At 40.7% G+C, this 27,034-nt stretch overlaps 1 protein-coding gene across 5 annotated transcripts in view; it reads right to left on the bottom strand.

Annotated features, from left to right (window-relative positions):
• Window positions 1-26,287, bottom strand: part of WLS (Wnt ligand secretion mediator) — a 116,523-nt gene extending 90,236 nt beyond the window's left edge. For 2 of the 5 annotated variants that reach the window (XM_061411638.1, XM_061411635.1), the window contains exon 1: window positions 25,930-26,280. In XM_061411638.1, coding sequence (XP_061267622.1) covers window positions 25,930-26,035 — 106 coding nt within the window. In that variant the 5' untranslated portion in view covers window positions 26,036-26,280. Of the gene's footprint in view, window positions 1-25,929 lie in introns of all 5 variants that reach the window. The other 3 variants (XM_061411634.1, XM_061411637.1, XM_061411633.1) reach the window with 3 other exon arrangements.
• Between the last annotated feature and the right edge of the window lie 747 nt (window positions 26,288-27,034).

Below are 27,034 nucleotides of genomic sequence, written 5' to 3'. Positions count from 1 at the left end.
TAAGGCCAAGCTAGAGCCAACTGTATATGTAAAATTTCATTCTGATGAATTCCGCACAATGAAATATACTGCATGATATATACTATGGGAAGGTGGTCCAATCTACTCATAATGAAAACATTTAGGGAAAAAAACAAAGAACTCCATTCCAGCTTCTAGCTGATGGCCCATACACTCACAGTATAACACAACACAAAGACATTCCAATACAATGAAATAATCTGGAGTATGTCCAACCTCTATTTTTCAGGATGATAGAGATAGGCTCAACAGAGCTGAGTCTATTATTCAGAAGAAATGGAAATCGTGGCAAACAATGCTCTAAGCCAAAAGATCATGGGCAAAATTTGCTAACAAGACATCAATTCATAACATTCATTCAGATTTTCATTTAAACTGCTGGGTTCTTAATATATTTCAAAATTTATTCAGATTACCCTTTATGAAAAAAAGTTCCATAAGAGAAAGCAACAATTACTGTGCAGCAAGGGAAATGTTTTCACTGGAAAGATTTTTTAGATTATTGTAGGCATCTACAAAAACAGAATAAGAAAATTTAAAAGCGAGGGCTCTAGACTCAGAAAAACTTGGGATCAAATTCCAGCTCTATTACTTACTAGCAATTTAGCTGGGCTATTTACTGAATAGCCTTACAAAATGCCAGTTTCTCCTTTGAAAAGTTTGCTGAGAGAACCCATTTCGTAAGTTTGTTGTAAAGATAAAAATAATCAATAAAAAGAGTCGATCACACACAGTACCTCGCACATAGCGAGGTCTTAATGAGTGTTAACTATTGATAGTAAGGATGCTGCTAGCAGATGGTGAAGAAGAATCTGATGGGAGATGGCAACATCCTCCTTGCTCTCTATCCTGTCTCTCCCTCCTCCCTCCAGGGATGTGTTTATCTAAACATTCAAAGAACTAAAAGGTCTGAACCTTGGGTCATTAAAAACAGAGGCTCTCAACAGTCAGAGAGGATACTATCAGAATTTTGACTTGAACATCTAAGATGTCTTTCCCTAAGAAATACCTCAGGGATATCCTAAGTAGCGTGTTGTTTGAACACAGAACTAGCTCTTAATTTTTTCCTCAGCGAAATGAGATTTTAACATCTCTTTTCACATTTTCATAAATTATTACAAAATAACTATAGCCAAGAGTATTAATGCAGGTCTTCCCTCCTCCTCCCTGCAGATAAAGACAATGCTGGTCTTGCTTGCTCTGCTGCATGCCCTCACCTGGTCCCCAACAAGCATCCCACTATTGCTGCTAAATGGATTCTTTGAGTTTTCATGACACACAATCAAGAAAAAAGGGACAAATATAAGAGAAGGGCTTGGATTACAGAGAATTTTACATGAGGAGGTTTTAGGGGTATTTTGGAAGAGAGAGGTTAGAAGCATCAAAGAAAAGGGGGATTTCCAGAAGCAGTGCTACTGATTATGTCTTCTTTACTGTGTTTCACAGTATGAATAGAGAATTTGTTATTATACTATTTTAAATTCATTTTTGGTGGATTGCCCATTTCTCTGACAGAATCACTCCCTCAAGATGGATCAGTTAGGTCAGTCATGTCTTTAAATAGGGGCAACATTAAAAAAAAAAAAAGATAACAGGTGCAAAAACTTCATACAAACCTTTGGCAGGACTTTGAATTAGCACACAACACATAACATTGGGAAGATGGAAAGGACTGACATTTTAGAATGGCAAGTTAGGGGCTGACCATATGAGGTTTGAGCTACAGCTATGCTAGATCATCATTTTATTTCAATATCTTGTTCAAAGTCTGAGCTCTTTACAATCAGAGAGCTGCACATGCCTATTCCCTCCTAATATTGCTGGCTACCCTGTACCCTTCCCTCCACTCCAGAATTTCTCCACCTCAGCACTATTGACATTTTGGGCTTGATAAATTTTGTGGGACTGGCTGTTCTGTGCACTATAGGGTATTTGGCAGGAGCCCTGGCTTCTATTTACTAGTTGCCAGTAGCATCTTCTCTCCTCTCGAATGTAGTGAAAATCAAAAATGTCTCTAGACATTGCCAAATATCCTCTGGGGAGGTGGAGATTGTGGGGGGTGGGGGGGGGGGGCAAAATTAATCCTAGTTGAGGACTCCTGTTTTATCCCAACCCCTCAGACTTAGAAGAAAAATTCATACCCTGCTAAGTCAACTTGTGACACTCCCTTTTCAGAGGTTACAACTCAGGGATTCCAGGCCCTCAATAATCCATAACCATCATAGTTGCCTACGTGCTGGACTGGCTGCATTATGCATCAGGTTGTCATCTACAAATTAAAAATGATTATAAAAGTTACCAGTCATTGAGTATTTCTTACGTGCCAGGAAGTAGAACAGAGGATTTAACTGGGTTGATTTTCATTCTTATACAGCAGTAAGTGGTAAATATCATTATCTCCATTTAGAGATGAGTAAAATAAGGCTCTGAAAATGTAAATAATTCAACCAAGGTCACAGCCAATAAATGGTTGAGCTGGAGTTTAAACCTAAATCCATCCAGGCCCAGAGTCTCTATCTTAGGTCACACTGTTTCTCCTAACGAGAAAAACCAATGCAGACATATATGGCAGGTACATTTGGCATAAGTTACATGAGCTAAAATGGGGAGGTCAGTGCATAGATTGTTATAGAACTCAGTGTTCTCTGAACTAAGCTGATCACCAGTAATAGAGATGTGTTTGTTCTAAGGATACTAATAAGTTGATTTTTGATTTATGGATTTTCTGCTGAAAACAGGAAAATGGTGGTTTCCTGTAAGTAGAAACAAGCAGGATCTGGTTGCCATGGTAGCAGAAGTAAACTTAATCTTGACTGAGAATACAGTCACCATATAGAAACAAGTATGGTAAGGAATCTTATCAGAAAAGGGTGTTTTCACCTGGAAAAGAGAAAGTCAAAAGAGAGAAATGATATAGTCATCTTATGGAAAAAACCCAAATGAAGTTTTCGGCCAACCCAATATTTGAACTTTTTGGCCCACTCAATATTTGAAAAGTCACCATCTAACAAAAGGGAAGCAGCACGTGTTCTAGGTTATTCTAAAAGGAAAATCCAGGATTCATGAGTGAAAATTACAATGAATTATAATACAATCTGGTAAGGGAAGCCAGTTTTTCACTGAATTGTAGGAAAGAACATTTAACCATCATAGTGTTTCAACTAGACTGAAAAATAAAACAATTTTAATTGTCTATTGAGCAACTGTCACTGGAATGGAAAAATGCTGGCAGGGAGGTTGTCTCTGTTGGGGAGGTCCCAGTGTGGGTAAGGTTAGACTCAACAAATTCTCAGGCCCCTTATAAAACAACAATCTCTGTTTTTCTAAAGCATTGGGAAATTTCAGATTCCAGTGAAAACAGAGGGTGGGAAAGCTGGAGGTCTCCATTAGGCGAAGAGCACCAGCAGTAGCTCATTGCTATAATAGGAAAGGCAGACTCCAATCTTGCCTGGGAAGGAAATATCATTTAGGTGAAATAGGTTAAGAGAGGAAAGCCTTGTGGGGGACTTTTTTCTGTTCTGAATAGATGAACACGGGATAGTGCAGCAGGGTTTTTTTAACAAAAGGATTGTTTTCCAATCCTAAGATACACTGTAATACATCTTCCTTGGAATTTTCAGCCACCTCTCACTATTGATTTCAAAAATCCATTCAGTATTTTAAAGAAAACAGAAAAAACATCCAGGTAAGGAAAAGGCTCTGAGAGTCCCTTGGACTGAAATCAAGCCTAAAAGAAATCAACCCTGAATATTCATCGGAAGGACAGATGCTGAAGCCGAAGCTCCAATACTTTAGCCACTTGATGCGAAGAGCCAACTCACTGGAAAAGACCTTGATGCTGGGAAAGACTGAGGGCAGGAGGAGAAGGGACAGATAGCATCACCAACTCAATGGACGTGAATCTGAGCAAACTCTGGGAGACAGTGAAAGACAAGGAAACCTGGCGTGCTGCAGGCCATGGGGTCGCAAAGAGTTGAAAACGACTTAGTGACTGAATGACAACAAAGGAGCAACTAGAAGAATAGTTCATTAGCTTTCTTCTAAATGCTAATACTGCCTTTGGCTTCACTGTCTTTGATACGCCTCAATGAACAATTCATCACCAGATTCAGGGAACGGATAGGACAGAGCTAACCTCAAACTTTCCACTTGGAAAACCAGCCACACTGTAAATTTGTTGGACCTGTCTTGGAAAATGAAACTGTTACAAAGTCAACTTCTGCTAAGGCACACAACCTCCCTTGTAAAAGGGAAGAGGTGCTAAAATAATAACAGGTTAAAAAAAAATATACTGATTCATCTTACCATATTAAATATGAATAACACTAAGAGAATTCTCCCTATCTCTTCATCTCCAGGACACACAAAGCATTTACATTCTCATTATTTTGCACCCATTAAGTGGGGAGCAAAGATTATTATCCCCTTTTGATTTCTAAGAAAGGGACTACAGAAAGATTAAACAAGTAAGTTGTCCAAGTTGCTCAGTAAATTGAGATGTTTGAAGCTGTCCATTCGGTATTTGCTTAGTATTACAAAGTGACTGAATCCTAACTCACCGAAATTCCTAAAGCTTCTCTCTTCCCCATTTCCAAACATGGGTGAAATTTTCTGCCAAGCACAAAGCTGCAACCAGGTTGATCGTGGACAAGGAGATCCTATCAGGTCAGCACCATGTCTGCAAGAAGCCTGACTTGGTTTTCCAACCAGAATCCACCCACTACTTTATCAAGTGAAGTTGATTCTGCCTGGCCATGTCTGGGAAATTTTTAACTCCTTGATTAGCTATTAACAATTGGTTTCACTCAGACGAGACAGAGGACAAAATAATAGTGGTTTTAAAAAATGCCTCCACCATTCTGATTACAAAGGAGGCATGATTAACGAAGTTCCCTTTGTGTCCAAGCTCCATTCTGAGAGCCAGAGAAAGAGCTTTCCACCCCCCTGTTTTGATTGCTGAGTCTTTTCCTACTTGTCTCATCACCCACACAATCTGTTCATAGCCCAAAGAGACAATCCAGCCAGTCTGTGGAGAGTTCCTAAAACATTTATGTCGTGAAAGCAGACAGGATGAACAGGACCTCATCTCACAAAGGATGACGGGACATTCAGCAAAAGAGTTCACAAAGGGAAATACAGACGGAAGGCTCTAGGCTGAATGGATTTGCCCACAATGACTAACACAATGCCTGTCCTTATGGGTATTTGTAAACCTTCTAGTCAATTTACAGCCACCCCCAGGTTTCGTCCCCCAAACCACTGCTTTTAGAAAGCACAGATTTTAAAGAAAATATAATTATCGAGTTAAAGAGGTCCAAATTGGTGCTTTCAGGATCATTCAGTCTCTCTAGACCTTTAAACACGAAAACAGCAAATAAGACAAAGATTCTTAGCTCAAAGTTCCAGCTCAACCATGTCAGTGGGGCAAGATATGCATATAAAACAGAGCATTGCCTAGCACATAGTAAGTGCTCAATGAATACTACCTAACATTTTTACCAGATCCTGCTGTTTTATTAACGATATTTTTATATACGTCCTGCCTGTGTACTCAGCTAAAGCAGGGCCACCTTATCTTTCTTTGGTGTATTTCAGAAGATAAATTCCCTGCCTTCATACACATCTTCTTATTTACAGATGTAGAGATCTGTGGCAATTACAGACAAGATACTAAACCTAGTCTCACAGCTGGTAAGAAGTAGGTTCCTTGAGATTTCAACTCATTAACTTCATGCTTTCTTTCCATGACAAGATAGATGAACAGATTATCATGATTTATGCCTCTTGATGTATCTAAACAGATTTCTAATCTGTCAAAGACTCTGAGGACTTACTTTAATGCCCTTGACACAAAGAAAAGAAATGAGTGGTAAAGGCCAACATATTTGGCTTTGAGAAAAACATGCCTCTGTTTTTATTTGCCATGGGAAAGCATTACTAGCTCTACTTAGCAAATAATCAAAGGCAAGAGGAAGCATAAGGGATTAAATGATACGTCTAGGGAGGCAAATGGGCCAGATTTCTGATACACTGCTCATAGCTTTTTCTATTAAGTTTATTCTTAATTCAGTACCTTGAATGATATGAATCTTGTTTTTAATTATGCACATCAAATTGTGCTTCCAATGACCACCCATACCACAAAGGCCCAGGTCAAACTCCCTAATTCTTCAAAAAAATTACTTTTATCTGATCTAAAAAATACTTAGAACACTTAGTCTATTTCACTCACTTTGACCTTAACAAATATCTTTATTTTATCGCTCTTGCCTCTCCAAATTTAAGTTGCCTGAAGGCAAGATCCATGTGTGCATTCCTTCTATAGCCCATGACTAACCCAGCTCAGGGACTGTAGTAACATGTACCAGCTCATTGTTTGTTCTGCCTCACAGACTTCTGGATGTCCCAAAGAAACTTCGAGTCATCAAAATACCTACTCAAGTTTCCCAACCATTCCTCTCAAATACTAGTCTACTTGGGTAGTCATTAAAGTTTCTCCTGTGCCTTCAAGAACCTCATTTTAGCTGCTGGGACATCCTCTTGCCATTCATTTCACACACACACATCCAGCTCAGCAGGAGTACATGTTGCAGCGAGCTTTGCTTCAGAGCCAACAGCCTGGCCAAGTTCCAAGAATTGTCACTAATGATCTTTACCAGCCAGTTGGTGCTCCAACAGTGGTGCAACACACACACACACACACACACACACACACACACACACACCATTTCAACTACTGCTCTAGTTGGAAGAGCTGTGCCTAACAGAGGTTGGTTCCATGCCTAATTTTATTTTTTAATTGCTACTGAAGGCCTATTCCACCAGACATGAGCAAACTCTCCAAACACGCTTTCTATGATAGAGTAGTGGTCTCCATTAATCTACCTTTAACTAAAGGCATAGTAAGTGTATTAGTCTGGGGTCTTTTGGTTGCAAAAGAAAGGAAACCCTGCATCAAGCTGCTTTAGCAAAAATTAAATTAATCAATAAATTCGTAAAGAGACGATGAAAAATGTCCAGAGACAGACTGGTCATTAGATAGCGATTGTTTTGAGAAATCAAATTATATCAACAGATCTCATTTCTTTACAGTCACTGAATTCTAGCTTATATTTTGCTAGCTTCATTTTCAGGATTCGTGGGAAGGACTCCAACAGTTCCAGGTTCATGTTATCCGAGTTCAAGTTCAATATTAAACAGAGAGGACATCTCCTCCTGGTAGCTTCCACAACAAGTCTCAGACTTCATTCTGATTAGACTAAATTGAGCCACGTGCCCCTGTGGCTTGGTCACATCCCATCACTGAAGTCAGAGGTGAAGAGTCTCAAACCTCATGGTCTGAGATTGAGAAAGGGGAGGTACCACAAAGGAAGTGCAGAATCTTGCTATCAACGGAATTAGGCTGAACCATTCTCCCTAGTAAGTCTTTCCTCTTTCCCTAATAATCTCTAAGAAGTTGTACTACAAAAGTGGTCAGCTTTGAAAATAGCATACTAAAGAAAGGAAACAAACAGACAAGTCACAAAGGAGTATAAATAGCCAATAAGCATATGGAAATAGGTTCACTCTCACTAGTAACCAAAGAAATGTAAATTAATAGAAGCAATATTCTTGGCACATTGGCAAAATTGCTAAAAAAATAAAATAAAAGTAATGCCCAGTACTGACCAAGATTCAGGGATTGGAACACTCCCACGATTGACTTATGAGGTATACGGGTGTTAATTATTGATTTCAAAGGGCAAGCAGAGATTATTATCAAAATCTTTTAAAATGAGCATGATTTTTTTTTTTTTTTGGCCATGCGGTATGTGGAATCTTAGTTCCCTGACTAGGGATCAAAGTGCAAAGTCTTAACTCCTGTACTCCCAGGCAAATTCCTTTTCTTTGTCTTAATTTTTTGCCATGATTTTTGACCTCAAACAAATTCACAGATGTGAAATTGCTAAAAAAAAAAATAATTAAGGGTATGAATAAAAATTTAACTACAAGGAAGATTTTCCCAGTATTGCTACTATATAGCCCCCAAAGAGGAAATATCATTAATGTCCGACAGTAGATTAGATAATATAATTATGATAATCCATTCTATAGGCTATCATACCAACACCAGAAATGGCCTTTCAATGCATATTTGTTGGCATGACTTGAAGGGAGAAAGGCACTCCAAGGAAGAAGAATTACTACAGTGGGTAACCATACAGCATCATTTACTAGCTAAGATTAGTAAATTAGTTTCACTCTTATCTCAAGGTGCTCCATGGCTCCTTCTGTAAGATTTTCCATAGGGTTCTAAAGACTGAGATTCTGCTCAGGGAAAGGTCAAAACACCTGGACACCTTCAACGGGTACAATCTGTTGTTCCTTCAAAGACACTTTTTACATCTTTGCTTAACAGTTGTTTAAGAGAGCAGCTGGGTGTTACATGGGGAAATTAAAGATGATGAACCACAGATGGCATGAACTTGTCCTAAAAGATAGTTCTGAAAGTAATGTTTGGTTAACATACAGCAACTTCTACAAAAACTAATTCTCTATATTAAAAAAAAAAAAAGCTATTTTCCCATTCTTTATCCTATCATCATGTAGCAATTACTTTTCAAATCCTCAGAGTAATTCCACGACAAATAGATCTCACCAAATCAATCCCTCTCAAACAAAACCAACACAGCTATTCTCCATTTCAGTTTCCATAACTTAAAAATGTGAATATTCCTGGTAGACTGGCCTGTCTCAGAGTGTTGTTGGTAAGATCAACAACTATGAAACTCCTATGATAACTCCTATGAAAGTATGAAGGATAAAAGCACTGTATAAATACGAGGTATTAGGAGTATGAAGTCATCAGAGGTTTAACATGCACTTAACAAAGCATCTCTGAGTCCCTATCTAGTCATCGGCTCTGCATAGCCTTCACATTCTCTTCCCACAGTCGTTTCTGAAAACCAGACATTGGTCTGCAGTTTCCTTGCAACAAAAGGACAGGGCCCTCTCTACTTTCAAATTGGAAGAGGGATTATAAAAGTGTGGTGTTCCATGCTGTTGAAACTTAAGAATTAAGTAATGGAGAGAAATGTCAAAGATAATACAAAAAGCAGACAGACATGCCTGGTTTAGATTGAAGCCTGAAATGGAAAAAGGCAGCAGCATAAATGAGCAGAGGGTTAAGGGTTTTCATACTATCTCATTCAAGCCACAGAAATTAACAATCCTAAAAGATATAAACTTTTGAGAGTTTGAGAGTGAGAATTCTTTGAGAACTAGCAGCCAGTACTACTCTTAGTAATTTAGTGATATTTTATAGCACTTCAAGTATCTTCCCAAAGGAAAGCAAAAGAAAAGTTGTTTCTTGGTAAGGCTGTGCCTCTATACTATAGACTTAGTGTTTTTTCTACACTCCCTTTATCATTTTTGAAGAATGATAAAAATTTAAGTAAAATATGGATGGGTCAATAATAAGGATATTGAAGTTCTCAAATGCCCTTCTTTTTAAACCCCACCCCAATTACATCCCTCCCTTGAGGATATTTACAATCCTGTATGACACATGCTCTGTACCTTCTTGGTTCAAGGAAAACACACCTACAGCATTTCAAATTAACTACTGACCCTTACTCTCACACTATAAACAAACCCTTTTCAAAATCTCAATTGCATTGTGTCCACATTGATTAAAGCTTGAAGCCTGGTGACCTCATGTGGTGTTAACTTCTCCCATGCACCAACAGCATTCTGCCTTTCTACTCAATTACCCCCTTTGGTGCCAGAGGATCGCTACCCAATGAACATACACAATGGACTTCTGCTTCATTACACTAACCAACAGCAGGATAGAAATAAGCAGAAGAGGAATAAACAAGCTAATTTATCATGAAGACAGAGCAAGCTTTCACCAGTCGCACCATGGAAAACTTCAGTGGTTAACAGGAATATCAATAGTCTGGAGGTTATGTTTATGATCTTACAGATTGCAGACAGAGCCAAATGGACCCTCAGTGATTAAAGAATTTTGTAGATTAGCAGGTGTGAACACATGCACACAAAAACCATGCCTTAAAACTCTGGAGTCCTACATAAAACATACCAAATAATTATTTGGGGAAGCACAACCCAGGGCTTTGGATAATGTGGACTGACATCCTGGTAATTTGCCCCAAGTGTTCGACCTAACTTGGGGGCCCCTCTTATTCATCTTTGACGAGGTGGTCAGGAGGGACCCAGCCTCTTTGTGAGAGGGGTCTGGATGCCCCCCCTTCATTAGGCATGGCAAGGACACAGCAGCTGATTGAATTAACAACTTTGGAGGGCTTCAGTCCCAGTTCCCAGACATTAGCACCATCATCCAGAACAAATTAAAAGTCTCACAGCAATTAAGCAGATTTTGAAAATGAATTTCCCATGGTTCAATGGTTCAACAAGCAATCTTGAGTTAAGTATTAGAGAGGAGTTTTAGAAGGAGAGGAGGAACTGACTGCTGAATTTCCAAAGAAAGCACATAATTGGTAGAGGCATAAACAATAAACTTCTGAGCCTCTGCTAACTAGGCTTTTACATTTCTTTTATATAAAATTGGAAATAGTCACAGAAGTGTGAAAGAATAAAAAATTAACATGGAACTGTATTAAATGGTGGATTTTAGGAGGATTCTTTTCCTTTTTTCTTTGCCTTTAATTCCTTTAACATCATTGTATTCTTGTTGAAAACAAATAAAATTAGGAGGCAACAAAAATGCATCTTTCTAGTCACTAGAGTTTAATTTCACACAAGCAATCTAAACATGACTCTAGAACCACCTACTTCTCCCTGGACCAGTGTATCCAGGTTCAGAGGAGGTAGAAAACCTTTTATGAACTCTGAGAAACCTCACACTGGGAGCTCATTCTTGGATTAAAAGAATAAGACTAATAATAAAATAACATGCAGCACAGTCTATGTGCTTACTGTTTGCAAGTTACTATACACACAGTTTTCATTTCACAAATTATTTCATATAATCCTCACAGCAATGTTATAAAACAAGCATTATTACTCCTATTTTACCCAAGAGATAGATGAGGAAACTCTAACTCGGAGTTTAAATAATTTTTCAAGATCACATAGCCAACAAGGGGTATGTGCCTTGTTAAGAACTAGGATTTCTATTCAGTCCTCCAAACCCCTGCTTAACATTTAAAATAGCAATCTCCCATTTCCAGTGTGGCTTTACCTAGCCTTTCGAGCAGTAGATAGGTTCATGGTGCCTGAACACACATACACAAGTGCCATTATTTTAGAGGGGAAGGCCTGAATGATGATGTGTGATGACCCAACCAAGGAGGAATTCCTGTGGCCTCTTCCAAGCCTCCGTTTTCTCTTCATCACTCCCCTACCTCTCTCCCAACTCTTGTGCCAGCCTGTGTGCCCTCCCCAACACTCCCACCTCTCCATGAAAGGTAGGTTTGGCTAAGAGAAGTCCAAGTCCAGCTTTTGTGTGGCTTCTCCCTGGTTTTTGCTTCCTTCTTTTTCAGTTTACATCTCCTTCTCAAATCTCTGTTCCCACATCTCCACCTAGCTCCACTGGAAAGTCAATAGGCCCAGGTTCCTGTTTGCCTGCAGGCACATATTCTGCACAGAGTGTTTCAGTACTGTTCAGGAACCTGAAAGAATGTGTGGATGAATTCATTCCCACCCACCAGACCGACAAGCTGAACACAATGGAATGCAGAGGTGGTTATTCGGATGTCTCGTGCTTTCCTGTCAAGGGCAGTTATAAAAGTTGACATCGTAAACACATTACTGATCTCTAAGAAGAACCATAAATACATCTTCAAAATTTTAGAAAGGAAACTTTGAAAGATGCATTTTCCATCTTTAAAAGTTTTTTTTTTAATTAAGCAAATCATATATTTTTTTAAAAAACAGCCCTCATGGAACAGAAGAAACAGATTTACTTCTTAAAGAAATCACAAAATTCTATTATGGTTCACATTCTCACGTGAATATTCAAAATTCATGCACAAGGTGTGCTCCCTTTTTCCAAGCAAACTTTATCAACTAGTATGGATTGTTCAGTTGCTATGTCGCGTCTGACTCTTTGAGACCCCTTGGACTATTGCATGCCTGGCTCCACTGGCCTTCATTATCTTCTGGAGTTTGCTCAAACTCATGTCCATTTTGGTCGGTGATGCTATCTAATCATCTCATCCTCCACCACCAGATTCCCCTTTTGCCTTCAATCTTTCCCAGCATCAATCAGGGTCTTTTCCAATGAGTCAGCTCTTCACATCAGGTGGCCAAAGTACTAGAACTTTAGCTTCAGCATCAGTCCTTTCAATGAATATTCAAGGTTGATTTCCTTTAGGACTGACTGGTTTCATCTCCTTGCAGTCCAAGGGACTCTCAAGAGTCTTCTCCAATACCACGATTCAAAAGCATCAGTTCTTTGACCAACCAGTATGGATAGCCACATATGATTTTCTGCCTTTATGGCCAAATAAAGACCAAATACATAAATCAGACCTAGTAGTATAATCAGTGTAACAGTAGACATAGGTAATGAAACATTCTCCTAGCAGTCTGGAATTTTGGTTCAAACCTTTTCGCCTTGCAACTTCTCTGGGCCCTAGTTTCTACAACTAAAGAAGAGCCTTAGTTCCTACAACTAGCATCAAGGACCCAGCACAGCCAAAAATGGACAAATAAAATTAATATATATATTTTTTTAGTTATAAAAGACTAGCCCAGAGAGAGTGTTACAAATTTTAGGGCTGATCTTGAAGTATTTTGACTGCCTCTGTAACAGGTCCAAAATGCAAGGCGTTTATTTCTTCAAATAGTATTACTGAGCATCTATACCATTCCACCCTGTGGTAGTCATGGAAAATAAAGGTGCGCAAGATAGATGACATATTGCCATGTAGCTTATAGTCTTATAGGAATTATATTTTAACTTTATTTTTTCTTTATAATTCCTTATGATACACCATCGTAACTCTAGCTAAAATTTCAGAAGTAGTTAATATTTTATAAGGGAAAGATCATTTTTTTCCTTGAAGCTTGACTTTCAAACGTCTTTGTCATTTACGTTCTATCTAGAAGCAAAAACATTTCCCAATGGACAATGACTTCAATTTTATAATGTAAAACAGATGAACAACTGGGATTTGCTATGCAGCAAGCATGGATGGAATCTCTCTTCCACGCATTGAGTGACAGTCATTTAAAACTCAAGCTACCTGGGTTCATCTATGCTACAAAGAGCCACGAGTACTGGCAAGCATTTTAAAAGGCAAAATTTAAGATTAAAATTAAATCTTAATGAAAACTATCACTAACTGGATCAAAAAGTTAATTGCTCTAGTTCATCAAATGTGTGGATGACACGCTTCTTGAACTGTTGGCTTGCATGGATTATGCTAAATGGGAAAGTGATCAAGCAGGGTTGCTGGGGTTCTAATTTTATGTAATCCACTAAGAGGCAGAAATAAGCTGCCATGAGCCTAACTAGATGTGGGATGACTAAAAAAAAAAACTTTAAAAAGTTAATTTTGTCAACTTCTAATTCAGGGAAATGGCTAATGTATATTGATAAATCGAGCACATACGTGCAGGTAACTTATCTCATTTAAACTCACAACCACCTATGAAGGAGACATTTTTAGATGAGAAAGTTGAGGTTCATAACATGAATATGGTTTGTCCAAGTTGGATAATGAACCAGACCACACACACTGATCAATCCTAAAACTGCATGCCATTAGTTAGAAAATCTGATTATTTGAATGCAAGGATCAGTAAGTCTATCACTGAACAGAAACATATGGAAAACTTTGAGCTAACACCATGCTGTTTTTTAGTGCAACAATTTCCTAGGAATCTTATAAGCACCCCGAGTCATTGAAGACAACTTTCAAATTTCTGCACCAGTGCTGCCTGGCAGGGGGAGTTACTCTAACATGAGATGCATAGAGAGTCAGTGGCTTCCCTGGACAGACTTGGTATCAATAACCAACCACATCCTGATCTGGAAATGTGATCTTCTCAAATATATACTAGTGCTGATTTTGTTTAAATACCAAGCCTAGTGCTCATCTTTCTCCCAAACTATATTTTCTCTCTGTCTTTTTTAACAGGTATGTGGGGTAGAGAAGAAGGGACATGAAAGAATTTCCTGATATTTATAAAAGAAAAAAGAAAATGCTAATTGAACGGTGACTTTAGAATACTTTTCGTTTAAAAATCTTGGGTGTTTACAAATTATCCTGTTTCTTTCTCTTTCATCACCTATTATCCAGAAACAGCATGTTCTCATAGAGCAGAACTCTGTTCCGTTTGGGCATGTTCAAAGACCAATGCCAGCCAAGGGTTTAACACGGGCTGGCTCATGAGCATGCAAATGCTGTACAGTTAGGAGGAAGGGTGCCTGAAAGGATGCCCAAGGCTCTGGAGTTGCCGGACACAGTCAAGTCCCTCCCCACCCTACCCACCTCCACCTCACAGTTTTGCAGAAGCTGATCTCTTTTAGAAGTACAGGTGTGTTCTTTTAAGTGACAGCAAGGCCCCTGGTGCAATCTTTCCAAAGCTTCAGTTAAAATCTTATCTACAACTTCCCATAGCCCAGGCACGCAGGAGCTAAAGTCAGCCCATTTCCCACAAGCCAGGACTAGCTCAACAGACCAGAGAAAAGAAAGGAATGTGGGGATGTGTCTTTTCTCCACTTGAGGCATTCCATTCTCAGGCGAATTACAACCTAAATGAGAGCAGATAAAATACATAAGAACCTGGAGTAAAAGGAACAGAAAAAAAAAGACCTGATCTGCCTGGACAAAGGGCTTGGTTTCACAAATATGGAACTCAACTTTTTGGTTGTGATCACCTGAAGACCAGCATGCTAAACACAGACTTAAAAAAAAAAAAAAAATTTCATTATAGTTAAATCAGAGGATGCAAAAAACAGTGCTTTGTGACTCTGCTTAATATCAACAAAAATAAAAGAATTTACCCTGTAATACTTGTACTTCTGAAATCACAAAAATATGCTTGTCAGTCACAATTGCCTAAGGCTTTCAACATTTTAAGCCCTATTTTGGCAATTTGAATTTTCAATTTGCAATTACCTTCAGAGTGAAGAAATGGCAGAAACAAAGCATGAGCAATTTTGTTGTTTCTTTGGTATGTAAAACAGATCCAAAAAATATAGGGCATGTCACTTCCCCTAAACTCACTACAATTTCAGAATTATGCCTGCCACAAACACCCCCTGAAAGCACAAAAGTTAGTCACAAAATTTTAGACAAGAAGCTTCAGACTGATGAAGTCTTAAAACATGAGAATGGCACTTTGGTTGGATTGGTAAGGACCATAGTACACTTTTTTTTTAATTTACAGTTTCTTAGGCAAGACAAAGGGGATATACTACACTCTCAGAAAGCAAGGAATTTAGCTTGCTTTTAAGTATGTAGTATTCTTTAAAATCCACATAGAACAGCTTAACATTCCATACAATCCTATTGCTTCATAAGAAATTAGCTAAGAATATTAAGTACACAAAAGCAAGCAGGAGAGAACAGTAAAGTTATTACTATTTTATTTTCAAGGAACAGAAAAGTCAACAGAGCTTTAAGAACCACAAACTGGAATTTTCTGCCCAATACTCGAAGTTCTCAGATAGAAATCTGACGATTTTCATCCTGCAACTCGGGAGGAGATACATGTTTGGAGTGCTGACCGTCATTAGAATCTGAGTCTAAACCAAGACTCTAATTGTGTAAACTGAGCCTCTTCCCTTTCTTGGAACTCTGGTCCCTCCTCAAAGGAAGTGGGACAAGATGATCTCCAAGGCCCTTTCAACTTTGCAATTTAATAGCAGAAAGTCCCACAGCTCCCATTGAGCCCAAATAATACCAAAGTGGACAGATATTGTGGATCCAAAAAGCTGCACCCATGGCAAGCGTTAAGATCACACAGATTGAGAGTGGAATCAATTAACATCCGCCAGCCTATAACGTAATGAAGCCACTGCAGTTGGGGTGGGAGAGGGTTCTAGTGTGAAATGATTTGCCTATATCCAGACATCCCACAACCTTGGGAATGCTCCCTTTCTCTTCCTGTGTCCTCCTATTACCTACCACCTGCCTACATCTCTTTGCTGCCAGTGAGTTTCTATGGCAAATCGTCCCAGCTACTGTAGACTTAGAAAATGGCATAACCAAGCTCTATTAAAATTGTGTATAAAGCAAAAGTAATAGACCTGGAGCAAAATGTGCATGTTTTAGGATAACAACTTAGACTCCTATTCTTTTTCACTAGTTATCTGCAACAATATTATTATAAATCTACCATCTTGGGAAGGCGCCTTATGAGACATAACAATTATAATGGGAATCCATGTTAGAAAGTAGTTGAACTCTGTATGCACTTTCAAACCCAAAATGAGTAATGCTTTGGGTTATTTCACTTCCCTCTGTCTAAATTGATCCATGAATCTGGAGGTGTTTGACAATGTGGTGGTGACTCAAGAAAGAAAAAGAATAGAAAATAAACGACCTCAAGGCTACATTTTTCCAAATCTAAGAGCAGAGAGGTACAGAGAAAGAAAAGTAGGAGAGACGGATACAGGGTTAAGCAGATGTTTTCAGCAAAAAGTCCTCTGAGAATTACATCTCTGGTAGCCCTGGCTCCATGAGAACCCAGAGGGTGCCTTGTCCTCGGGATCGTGGCTTCCTCATTACAATCATCCATGAAATAGGAGGCTCTGCCCCACATCACAGTTGAGGGCTGTCGTCAAGAAGCTTCTGTAACTTATTTGAGATCATGGAGACCACAGATGGTCTGCTGAGTTACAGTCAAGTTCATCTCACCGACATGATGCTGCCCTGACACCAGGCTCTCTCTCTGGGAGGAGCTTAGCCCAAAACTAAAAGCAGCAGTTAATTGGCCCCCAGCCAGCTCTCATGAGCTTAACCTTATTAATCTGGGGCTGGAGGGACAGGGAGCAGGGAGGGGGGATGGACTGCATTATTTAAGGATTGGTTACCTTCTTCCTAAAGAAAAATCATAATGCCTTGCCAAAACAAATGTAATAACTCGGCCTCTTCTTTCAATCACTTCTGCTTTCTTGGAAATGTGTATTTGTGGATAAAGCCTCTGAGTTAATCCAGGGAATTAACTGGAAGATTAAGAAGGCCCTATAATTCCTGTGGGTCAGTGAAAAAAAAAAAAACACCCTTTACCAAGGAATATTAAAAGAATAGAGTAGGAAGAAAAAAGAGGGAGCAGAAATTGCACTTGGAGGTCCAGGATTTAAACAGGCTTTGAAGACAGAAACACTAGCTCAATTTGGGAAAAGTGTGTGGCATCAGAAGTAGATCCTGGAAATCCAGGCATAAGCTATGACCCAAAGAGTGTTCTCATGTATTTGTGGTTGTTGTCTAGTCACTAAGTGGAGTCTGACTCTTTTGTGACCTCCTGGACTGTAGCCCACCAGGCTCCTCTGTTCATGGGATTTTCCAGGCAAGAATTCTGGTATGGGTTAGCATTTCCTACTCTGGGGGATCTACCCAACTCAGGGATCGAACCCATGTCTCCTGCTTGGCAGGTAGATTCTTTACCACAAAGCCACCTGGGAAGCCCTCTCATATGTTTACAGAGGCCTTAATTTTTCTTTCCTGAGTCCATATCCTACCCCTATCTCTTTTCTCCACATCCACATTCACCTCTCTTGTATTCAACAGCGATATTCAGGACCTACGGCGCATGCTAAGTCTAGCTGGCCTTCAGGTCAGGAACTTCAACGAGCTTTTGATCCCAACTCTCAGTCACTGTTGGCTATGTGCAATAATTTCTTTTGGCCGGGGGAGCTGGGATGTAATTATCTCAGGCTCAGCCTTCCCCAGCATGGCTTGCAAGCACTGGTCAACATTTACAATAGGTGTTGAAAAAGGTTAATGTGTTTTTGTTGTCGTTGTTCAGTCACTACGTTGTGTTCTACTCTCTGCGACCCCATGGACTGCAGCACACCAGGCTCCTCTGTCCTCTACCATCTCCCTGAGTTTGCTCAAACTCACGCCCATTGAGTTGGTGATGCCATCCGACCACCTCATCTTCTGTTGCTCCCTTCTTCTCCTGCCCTCAAGCTTTCCCAGGATAATATATTTTAGGAATTGGAATTATTTGTACAGAAAGTAATCAGGTCAGTGAATAGTACCCAGGCAGTAATGGGAGCCTGTGGTCTGGGAAAGGGGTAAAATCAGAAAAAGCCAGTCTGAACTTTCACCTTCTATTGAATTTGTGTAGAATGTTTCATCACACTTGATTCTTTGTTTCCAGTAGAAACTGAAGGAACAATAGAAGGAGAGTGACATTAGACTTGAGAGCATGGCTTGATTGAGTTCAGGATCATGGACTTGAATGCCAGGCCTCTTACTATCTCTATTAAACCCAAAAAGATCCTGATGTGATTAAGTGAGAACCTCTCATTCATCTGAACTCTGGAGAAAGTACCTGCTGCTCTAGGTTGTTATGTTGACTAAATAAATCAACACATCATGTAAAATGTTTTCTATAGTCACCCAGTAAATCTTCAAAAAGACAACAAATCGTAATTGGCCAAATCCTTCACTACTGGTCAGATGACACTAATTTTGCTTTTGCTCCTCTACAAAATGTACTTGTATGTGGGACATGGTAGGGGAGGAAGGGATGGAGGGGAGGGAGAGCTAGTGTTAAAGGGCTAAAGAACCTTAGGGTTTTGTGTATTCTAAAACAACAGTCCCCAGTGTTTTTGGCACCAGGGACCAGTTTTCATGTTAGACAATTTTTTAGCAGAGCCAGGTGGGAGGGGATGGTTTTGGGGTGACTCAAGCACATTAAACTTACCGTGCACTTTATTTCTATTATTATTACATCCGCTCCAACTAAGATCATCAGGCATTAGATCCCAGAAGTTGGGGACCCCTGTTCTAAAACATATCAGCTGTTCTTTTTCTATTTATCAATCCTTTTAGATTAGCCCTGTAAGGAAAAGGGAAAAATGCAAAACATCTCACTATCAAGTCTGAGAACTTCAGTGCCTCAAGATCCTCCTCTCGATTCCCATCCCTGTCTGGACACTCTTTCTGGGAACCATCCACATATGGCATACCTGTCTGTTCTACTGCACCATCATTAATACCACCTCCGAGAAAACACAAGACCAATGAAACAGACATGATCATTTCATGTCTCGATGCTCTCTGTCTCCCATCATCTCTTAGAGTCTCTATCAAAACTGAGAGCAGTAAATCTTTCAATAGAGAAAATCTATCAGCATTTTTTCCAAAGAACAAAATGTACCTATTCAAGGTATCAGCATGCAAGTCTCTGGTTTGAAACGCCCTCATTATTAGGCATGGGTGTATATATAAACAAAAATCATCCTTTGGGGAAACTGAATTTTCAACTTCCAGTATGAAGCTCTTCTTTCAACTGCTCTGCTATCACTGCCAAACCACACCTTCTAAAATCTCTACAACCTCAGTTGACTTATTCTCTCCTCTTCCTTTGAAAAAGCCTGCTGCTAAGTCACTTCAGTCGTGTCCGACCCTGTGCGACCCCATAGACGGCAGCCCACCAGGCTCCCCCGTCCCTGGGATTCTCCAGGCAAGAACACTGGAGTGGGTTGCCATTTCCTTCTCCAATGCATGAAAGTGAAAAGTGAAAGTGAAGTCGCTCAGTCGTGTCCAACCCTCAGCGACGCCATGGACTGCAGCCTCCAGGCTCCTCCGTCCATGGGATTTTCCAGGCAAGAGTACTGGAGTGGGTTGCCATTAAAAGTGGCAACTTTTCTTTAACTGTTTAAGTATGTTAAAGCCACTAACTATAGAAAATAAAATAGAGTAATTTTCCTTAAGGTAGTAGAACTCAAACACCTTGTGACTAATGAACTTGGCTGCTCAGCCATCTAGATGATTCACAGAATTACAGAGACTGGTTAGAACCTGAAGAAATTGGATGGACTGGCATATGTAGACTTCCCAGAAGTTGTCCTCCTTTAGTTTGGCAAGGCTCTGCTTTATTAAGTACAGCTATAAGTACATTTCACTTATCATCAGATTTTTTTTTTCCTTTAATATGTTACCCAATGGTTAAAAATGGGAAATTATTTGCATTTGCAGTCTTATTCATCATGCCTACATTCAAATCATTTCTATTCAGCCCTGGAAGTCAAGGCTTTGGCAGGTGGGCGCAGGAGCACCTAACGGTTGATTATTCTGGATTGACTGGAATCCAATCCCAGCTTTGACCCTGACTAGCTATTAATACAGAGAAGGCAATGGCACCCCACTCCAGTACTCTTGCCTGGAAAATCCCATGGACAGAGGAGCCTGATAGGCTTAGGGGTCCCAAAGAGTCGGACACACTGAGTGACTTCACTTTCACTTTTCACTTTCCTGCATTGGAGAAGGAAATGGCAACCCACTCCAGTGTTCTTGCCTGGAGAATCCCAGGGACGGGGGAGCCTGGTGGGCTGCCGTCTATGGGGTCGCACAGAGTCAGACACGACTGAAGCGACTTAGCAGCAGCAGCAGCTATTAATAGGCAGCCTTGACCAATTTTACTAGAGCTTTCTGTATCTCAGTTTACTTATGTGTAAAATGAGTACAACAGCATCAATGTGGCAAGCTTTGTGTGGATCAAATTAAATAAGGCCTGGTTCACAGTGCACTTTTAAAACACATTAAATTAGCTATATAGTTAATATATTTATTTCAAGAAGAAATATTAATATAGCTATTTGATTTCATAATTAACAAGGCTTCTCATTTCACATACTCTCAAATTCTCCATAAATGAGTGAGAACTATCATCATATTAGAAGCCTCATTGTAGGAAATCTTTAGCTAGTGAATCTGGATTAAGAGGGACTCCTTTCTACCTCTGGCTCCCCTATGTTACTCAGGCTTCAAATCCGGTCTTTTCTAAGCACCAGTCAGCACTGTAGTCCTGTCCTAGGTACACATTAGAATGGTACCATTCATGAACTCTCAGCGAAGGACTTTCATACAATTTCAAGTTCTAAATCTCCATAGAAACATCTTTATGAGGAAGATAAAGTTAGAATCTTTCCTTGGTCTACATGGATTAAAAAAAAAAAAATCTTTTTAAAGGCCACGTTATTGCAAAATGTCAACCAGCTAGGAAAGACTTTGAGTCTAGGTCTGGGTTCCAGGCAGGGAACTTGAAAATCTTACAAAGCCACACTATTATCTCAAGGAAATGTTTCTTACTCTGAAAAAGAAAAAGGGAAAGTTCCAATCGAAGGCTAGACAGGCTGTACTAAATGATTAGATGAAAGCATGATTAGAGATTGTTAGCACTAGCATTGATTTTGTTGCAATAACCAAGGAGACAGCTTGGTTTTTTAAAAGTTAAATAATGTAATTTCAATCTAGAAAAGATTTTCCATTCTTTACAAAAGAATTTCGGAAGTTGCACAGTACTTCTACCAACCATATTAGATACTCTGGTAGTTAAAAAAAAAAAAAAGACATAGCTTAGTCAAATATGAAGTGTTACAAAATAAAAAGCAGAATCAAATACAGAAAAATGTGGAGTAACATCAACCAAAAGTCAGTTCATTAGTTCTCTTCTCAACAGATACCCAAACACTCAGGACTGCCAAGTATTACATTATTAATATATGCTAAAATAAATACCACAACAAGCTTAAAACCTAATACACTGAGAAACAAACCCTTATACACTTTGTATAACTGTAATTTTATTTAATTTCTTAAAATCCTGCCACTTTTCAATAAATGACAGTAGCAGAAACAAAAACTATTTGTATGAATGGACCATAATCAAAACCATTCACAGTACCTATTCAAACTATAATAGCAGAAAAACATGGGAGAAAACTGATAATAAATATGTGTATATATGTACATACATCAAACATACATACACACATAATATTCTCAGCAATAAAAAACAATGAAAGATCGTTCACATACTAAACCTCTGAAAGAAAGTAATCTTTCCTAAAGAAATAATAATGGTCAGTTTGTTGATATTTATTTGGGTTTAAGTTTGGAATATTCCCATTTATGGGTACACTTAAAACAATGCAATAATTTTCTATTCATCCAATCCTGATCTTTTATACTCTTACCAGTCTCTAGAACAGGTGGGAATGCTGACCTGCTTTTCCAACCATTATATCCCCCAGACATGACTAATTTGAAGCTGAGCAAATTGCACATAATAGACCAGGGAATCAAGTTCACGATTTTTAGTCGGCTGCACTCTTATTTCAGGGAACATGGTCTCCTTCCCCTCCCCCCTTCCACCACCCTGCAGCTGCTTCTCCAGGAACAAAATTCACCAAACGTGAAATCAAAGGAAAATTATTTTTTAAATTTTCTGCAGGCTTATTTTTAAGAAGGCTAAAGATTAAGCTATATCTTTAAAAATATTTTCTTTTCCTTCAGGGGTTCTTAGATTTTTAAATGAATTCTAAATACAAAATAAATTATCCACTTAGGAAACCTTCTCAATACTTAAGAAAATAATCAAATGCATGATTTTATAAAGGCTCAAAGTTTGTACAAAAGCATGGCATGGCATAATTCAGTGAATTCTTAAGTATCTCAAATTCTACCATATAACACATTGCTTTCCTGAGCCTATTTGCAAAATCCCATTAAAGGTTTAGACCCTGGCACAAAACAAACAAACAAGTACAAAAACAAACAAACCAAAATAAAAAACCTCAGTTCTAAGACAGTTGTTGGAGTAGGGGAAGATCCCTCTTATTTCCTTTTTACCTAGTGTTTAAATTTTCCCCCATCAATTCTAGAAAGCCATAACCAAACACCGGTCTGAATGTCATAAAATTCTCAAAGACACTGAGAAATTCATACAATTTCATAACTGAAAGGAATCTTAAACTCATCAACCTACCAATGAGAAGACTGAAGCCTGTCAGTTAACTGAAAAGGTGCCTCCTCACCAACTTAGGTGCATGGTTTGTCAATATTTTTTGGAGGGGGGTGGTTGTTTTTGTTTTGTGAATATGTATGTGGTGTACTTACACCCTTACAATAAGGAGCTTTGCCATTCAGCTCCTCCCCTTTCTAGGCAGTCATGTTTCCTTTCATCTAGGACAACAGTGATCAAAAAGGAACATTATACCAAAATACCAAGGCCAATTCAAAGTGAAAATTTCACTTTCTCACTTGGCCTCTGCAAATGAATTAGAAAGACACTGCATAAGCAAGACACCTGACTTCCTACCATCAATAGGGTTGAGCAGTGAAAGAGCTCTCCTTTTACTGGGGAGGGTGGAAGCAAAGGTTTCTGGACTTAGACTTTCCACTGTCCCTTTAGCTACTGATTCCACTCGTCGCTTTCTTGAAATTCCATCCTTTGCTTAGTTTCCTGCCTTCCAGTTTGCTGGGGAAACATATCACTTACCTTTTGTTGATATTTATTTCCCATATTTGGGTCTTCGAGCATACCTAAGTTCTTAGATTTAACAGCCCCCCGCCCCCCCCAAAAATCATCACTAAGTGGTTGAGATAAAGGCTAAGCCACTATTCAAAGTGTTTACAATGAAATGGATCTGATCTTTTCAGCCTTCAGGCCAGAACTAGGGACATAGTCTTAGCAACTGAGGAAGGAGGAAAGGTTAAGAGGTAAACTTACACAACTTTCCCCAAGAAGTGTTATACAGAGATAGATAGTTGTCTTGTTCAAGGAAAGCTGGGACTAAAGCAGTTCATTTATTGAGGGGAAATCTAGACCTATCACTAACTTTTTGAGATTGTCACCAGGTGCGGTCATTAACCAAGTTCTATTGGAAAAACAACCCTTGGCACAGCTTACTCCAAACAAACTTCTCTTTGAACATACAACCTTTCTGAACCTATGGTAACTCCAGCAGCCACTCGCGACTGCCCTTGGACCTTCTCCTCCATATTAAGATTCCAGAAATGATGCCAGTTCCAGAAGGACTCTAAGAAACCTACAACAGTGGATAATGGGCTAGATCAGCTTTAGAAAAGGAAAAAGAAACACACACCAACAAATACCAGGGTACTATGTGTAATGGTTCGCTGCTTGTGCAAAAACCTCAAAGAGGATGAAGGTCAGACAGGGATAATAGGCCAATTTAATTCTGAAAGCACAAGGTGCAAGAAATTTTAATTATGGTCTGCCACTGAAATCACACAAGATCCAATGGCATCTAACTGCAACTGCTCATCAAGGGAGACAAGAGGTATAATTGTAACCGCTGCATAATCACTGTGAGGGCACAGGGAAGGCTGCCTTCAGCTCCCAGTAGAGAATGTATTAAGTGCCTTGAAAAATCCAATACAGGGAAACATGGAGATTGCACTTAGCTAAACAGGAGCTCAGGGGATTGGGGCGGGGTCGGGGGGGGGGGGCGGGTAGGATTTCAAGAATAAAAAAATTAAGCTGTTTGACCCAAACTGAGGATATGAGCTTGGAAAACTCGGAACCTCTTTCTGCTTTGTGTATACATACACAGAGAAAGGCATGTTCTCCTCTAGAAATTTCTCTCCTTGATAAAGCTTCACCCACTCTCCTTTGTTTAAACTGTTAGCTTGAATGTTACAGTGATTTACAGACCCAGACTCCCCTTTCATTTGTTCCCATCCAACCCAAGCCTGGAGACAAAACGCCACGCACACGACTCGGGGTGCCCAAGCCTGGGCAGTTCTCACAACCATGACGACACCCGCACCACGCGAGCTCTGGAAAAGAGACGCGCGCAGAAAGCCCCTCCGTGGACTCTCCACTCCGCAAAGTTTTACAAATCTGCGAAATAAGGAGCCAAGCCTTGCATCCGCACCCGCGGCGAAGTTGGCGCTGAAGTTTGCGCCGGGACGTCGTGCATCTCGAGGGGGAGGGGAAAGTGACTGTGCGGAGGGGCGGGAGGATGGAGATGAGACGGAGACACGGAGAGAAGAAGGGAGTTTTCTGAGTGGAAGGTCCATGAAACCATCTTCTTCACCCGGAAGCCTGTTTAGCTCGAGAGGTTCGGGCGATACACGGCAGGGGAGGTCTCCCAGGGGGAAGCTGTCACCTGCGGGGGGCTGTGGCGGGGGCCGCCCTCCGAGGCGCCAGGGCAAGACCTGGGGCTCCAGATTCACAGGCTCTTGGGGCTCTAAGAAATGGGGGATGGGAGATTCCCCAGAGGCCAAAAGCAACACCTTTTTGATACGCGTTTTCCCCTGACCTCTCCAACTTCCCGCGGCGCTGGCCGAGGACTTTCTCCCACCGAACCTCACCCCATCCAAGCTCCCAGCCCAGGCTCGGACTTTGCCAACGGCCATGGCTGGGGGTGGCTTGGGGATACGGCGAGGAAGCAGAGGGCACGAAGGTCAGGACCCAAAATGCAAACTCTCAACCCCCAGCTGAGACAACCAAAAGCGTTTACACATGCAGAGATCACAGCCCAGTAACAGGGCTCGGGGTTGCGCCGGGCGCAGTTCTCCGACTCTTCAGTTGTTCCTAATAAAGTCGATTACGTTGCCCTCCCGGAGCTGATTGGGAGGGAACCGAGAGGAAAAGGGGGGAACGCGGGAAAAAGCCGGGGGCAGCAGCAATCAAGTTTGTAACCCAGCGCTTCCTCGCGCGATCCGTCGCCATGCTTAAGATTCCCACCCCCGCCACCCCCCTCTTTCCTTTCAAGTGGATACTGAAACTAGGCCAAAACTTTTTCCCCTCCTTTTCTCTTAGCCACTAGACTGGATTGTGCCCCACGGAGCCCCATGGAGCTCTGCTTTCTTAAGCACAATAGCCGGACTAATTAGATCATAGAAGCAAGGCAGTGATACTGTAACAAGTAGCCCGAGAGGCAAAGAGGGAAGGGGCCCGAAAAGAGAGAAAGGGGGAAAAGTTTGCAGCTCTCACACTTACCAATCAAGCCTCCCACCAGAAAGGCGATGATTTGGAACACAAGCAGAATCCCACCAACAATGCACAGCTTCTTGGTGCTCATGTTTTCTATAATTGCCCCAGCCATTTTTGCGCCCCCCTTTTTCTTTCCTCCTTGAAATAAATGTTTTAGGGTGTGCTTTTTGCTCCCTCCCCTCTCACGCTCCCTTCTCCCTCGCCTCCTTTCCAGGCGCTGCAAAACTTCAGGGGTACGGGAGCGCGGCGAGGATGGGACCGGGACGAAAGGCGCCCGCACGGATTCCCCCGGCTCAGCCGGCTCGGGCTCCCCCAATGCCCGGAGCTGTGATTGTGGCCGCTCCGCCGCCTGTGGACGCTTAAAGGAGCAGGGAAGCGATCACATGACGCCGCCTCCCTCCCTTTCTTCCTCCCTCCCTCTCGCGCTTCCTCCCTCCCTCCCTCCCTCCCTCTCTTCCTCTCCCCCTTGCCCGCCTGTGCGGGGCTCTGAGCTCCGGCGGGTGCCGGTGTCCCGGTCCCGGGTCTGGCAGGCAGCCTGTCCCGCCAGGAACTGGTATCCTTGAAGGGGTTGATGTTGTTGTTTAGTGGGTTCCCCCTACTCCGCTTCCCACACGTTTCCTCTTTTGGTGCGAGATTTAAATCACCCGTGGGCAGCTTTGCAGACCTTTAACTTACGCGTTGACTTTAGGAAATGGTCCCCGCCCCCAACTGCTAGAACTCTCTTTAGGAAAGAGGAGAATTTTTTAAAGGGACCTAATAGATGCTTAAGTCAAAGCACGGAGATGAGGAATAAAGTCTCAGCTGGGCTTCCTTCTGCCAGATCCCAGCCTCGTTATTGGGCAAATACCCAGCAAAATATCCCGCTGCACCCCTTGAAGAACTCTGCGCTCCAGCCAAATCAGGCCACTGTTCATAACCACATTATCCCCCCAACTCCATAGGTTTCCAGAGCCTTAACTCTGGCTCTTGCCCTAAAAGAATATAGTTTACCCCATCGGAGTTTTTTAAGCCTCATTTAAAAACCAACTCATCTGAAAAATCTTGTTTATTTTCTAAACCACCTCCTTTTGATATCTTCAGGCAGTAAGCCCTTACAATTCTGTGTTTACGT

Source organism: Bos javanicus, chromosome 3 (assembly GCF_032452875.1).
Source record: "Bos javanicus breed banteng chromosome 3, ARS-OSU_banteng_1.0, whole genome shotgun sequence".
Classification (NCBI taxonomy): Eukaryota; Metazoa; Chordata; class Mammalia; order Artiodactyla; family Bovidae; genus Bos; species Bos javanicus.
The sequence above is the reverse complement of the archived record's forward strand: the minus strand, read 5'-3'. Positions and strand labels throughout refer to the sequence as shown.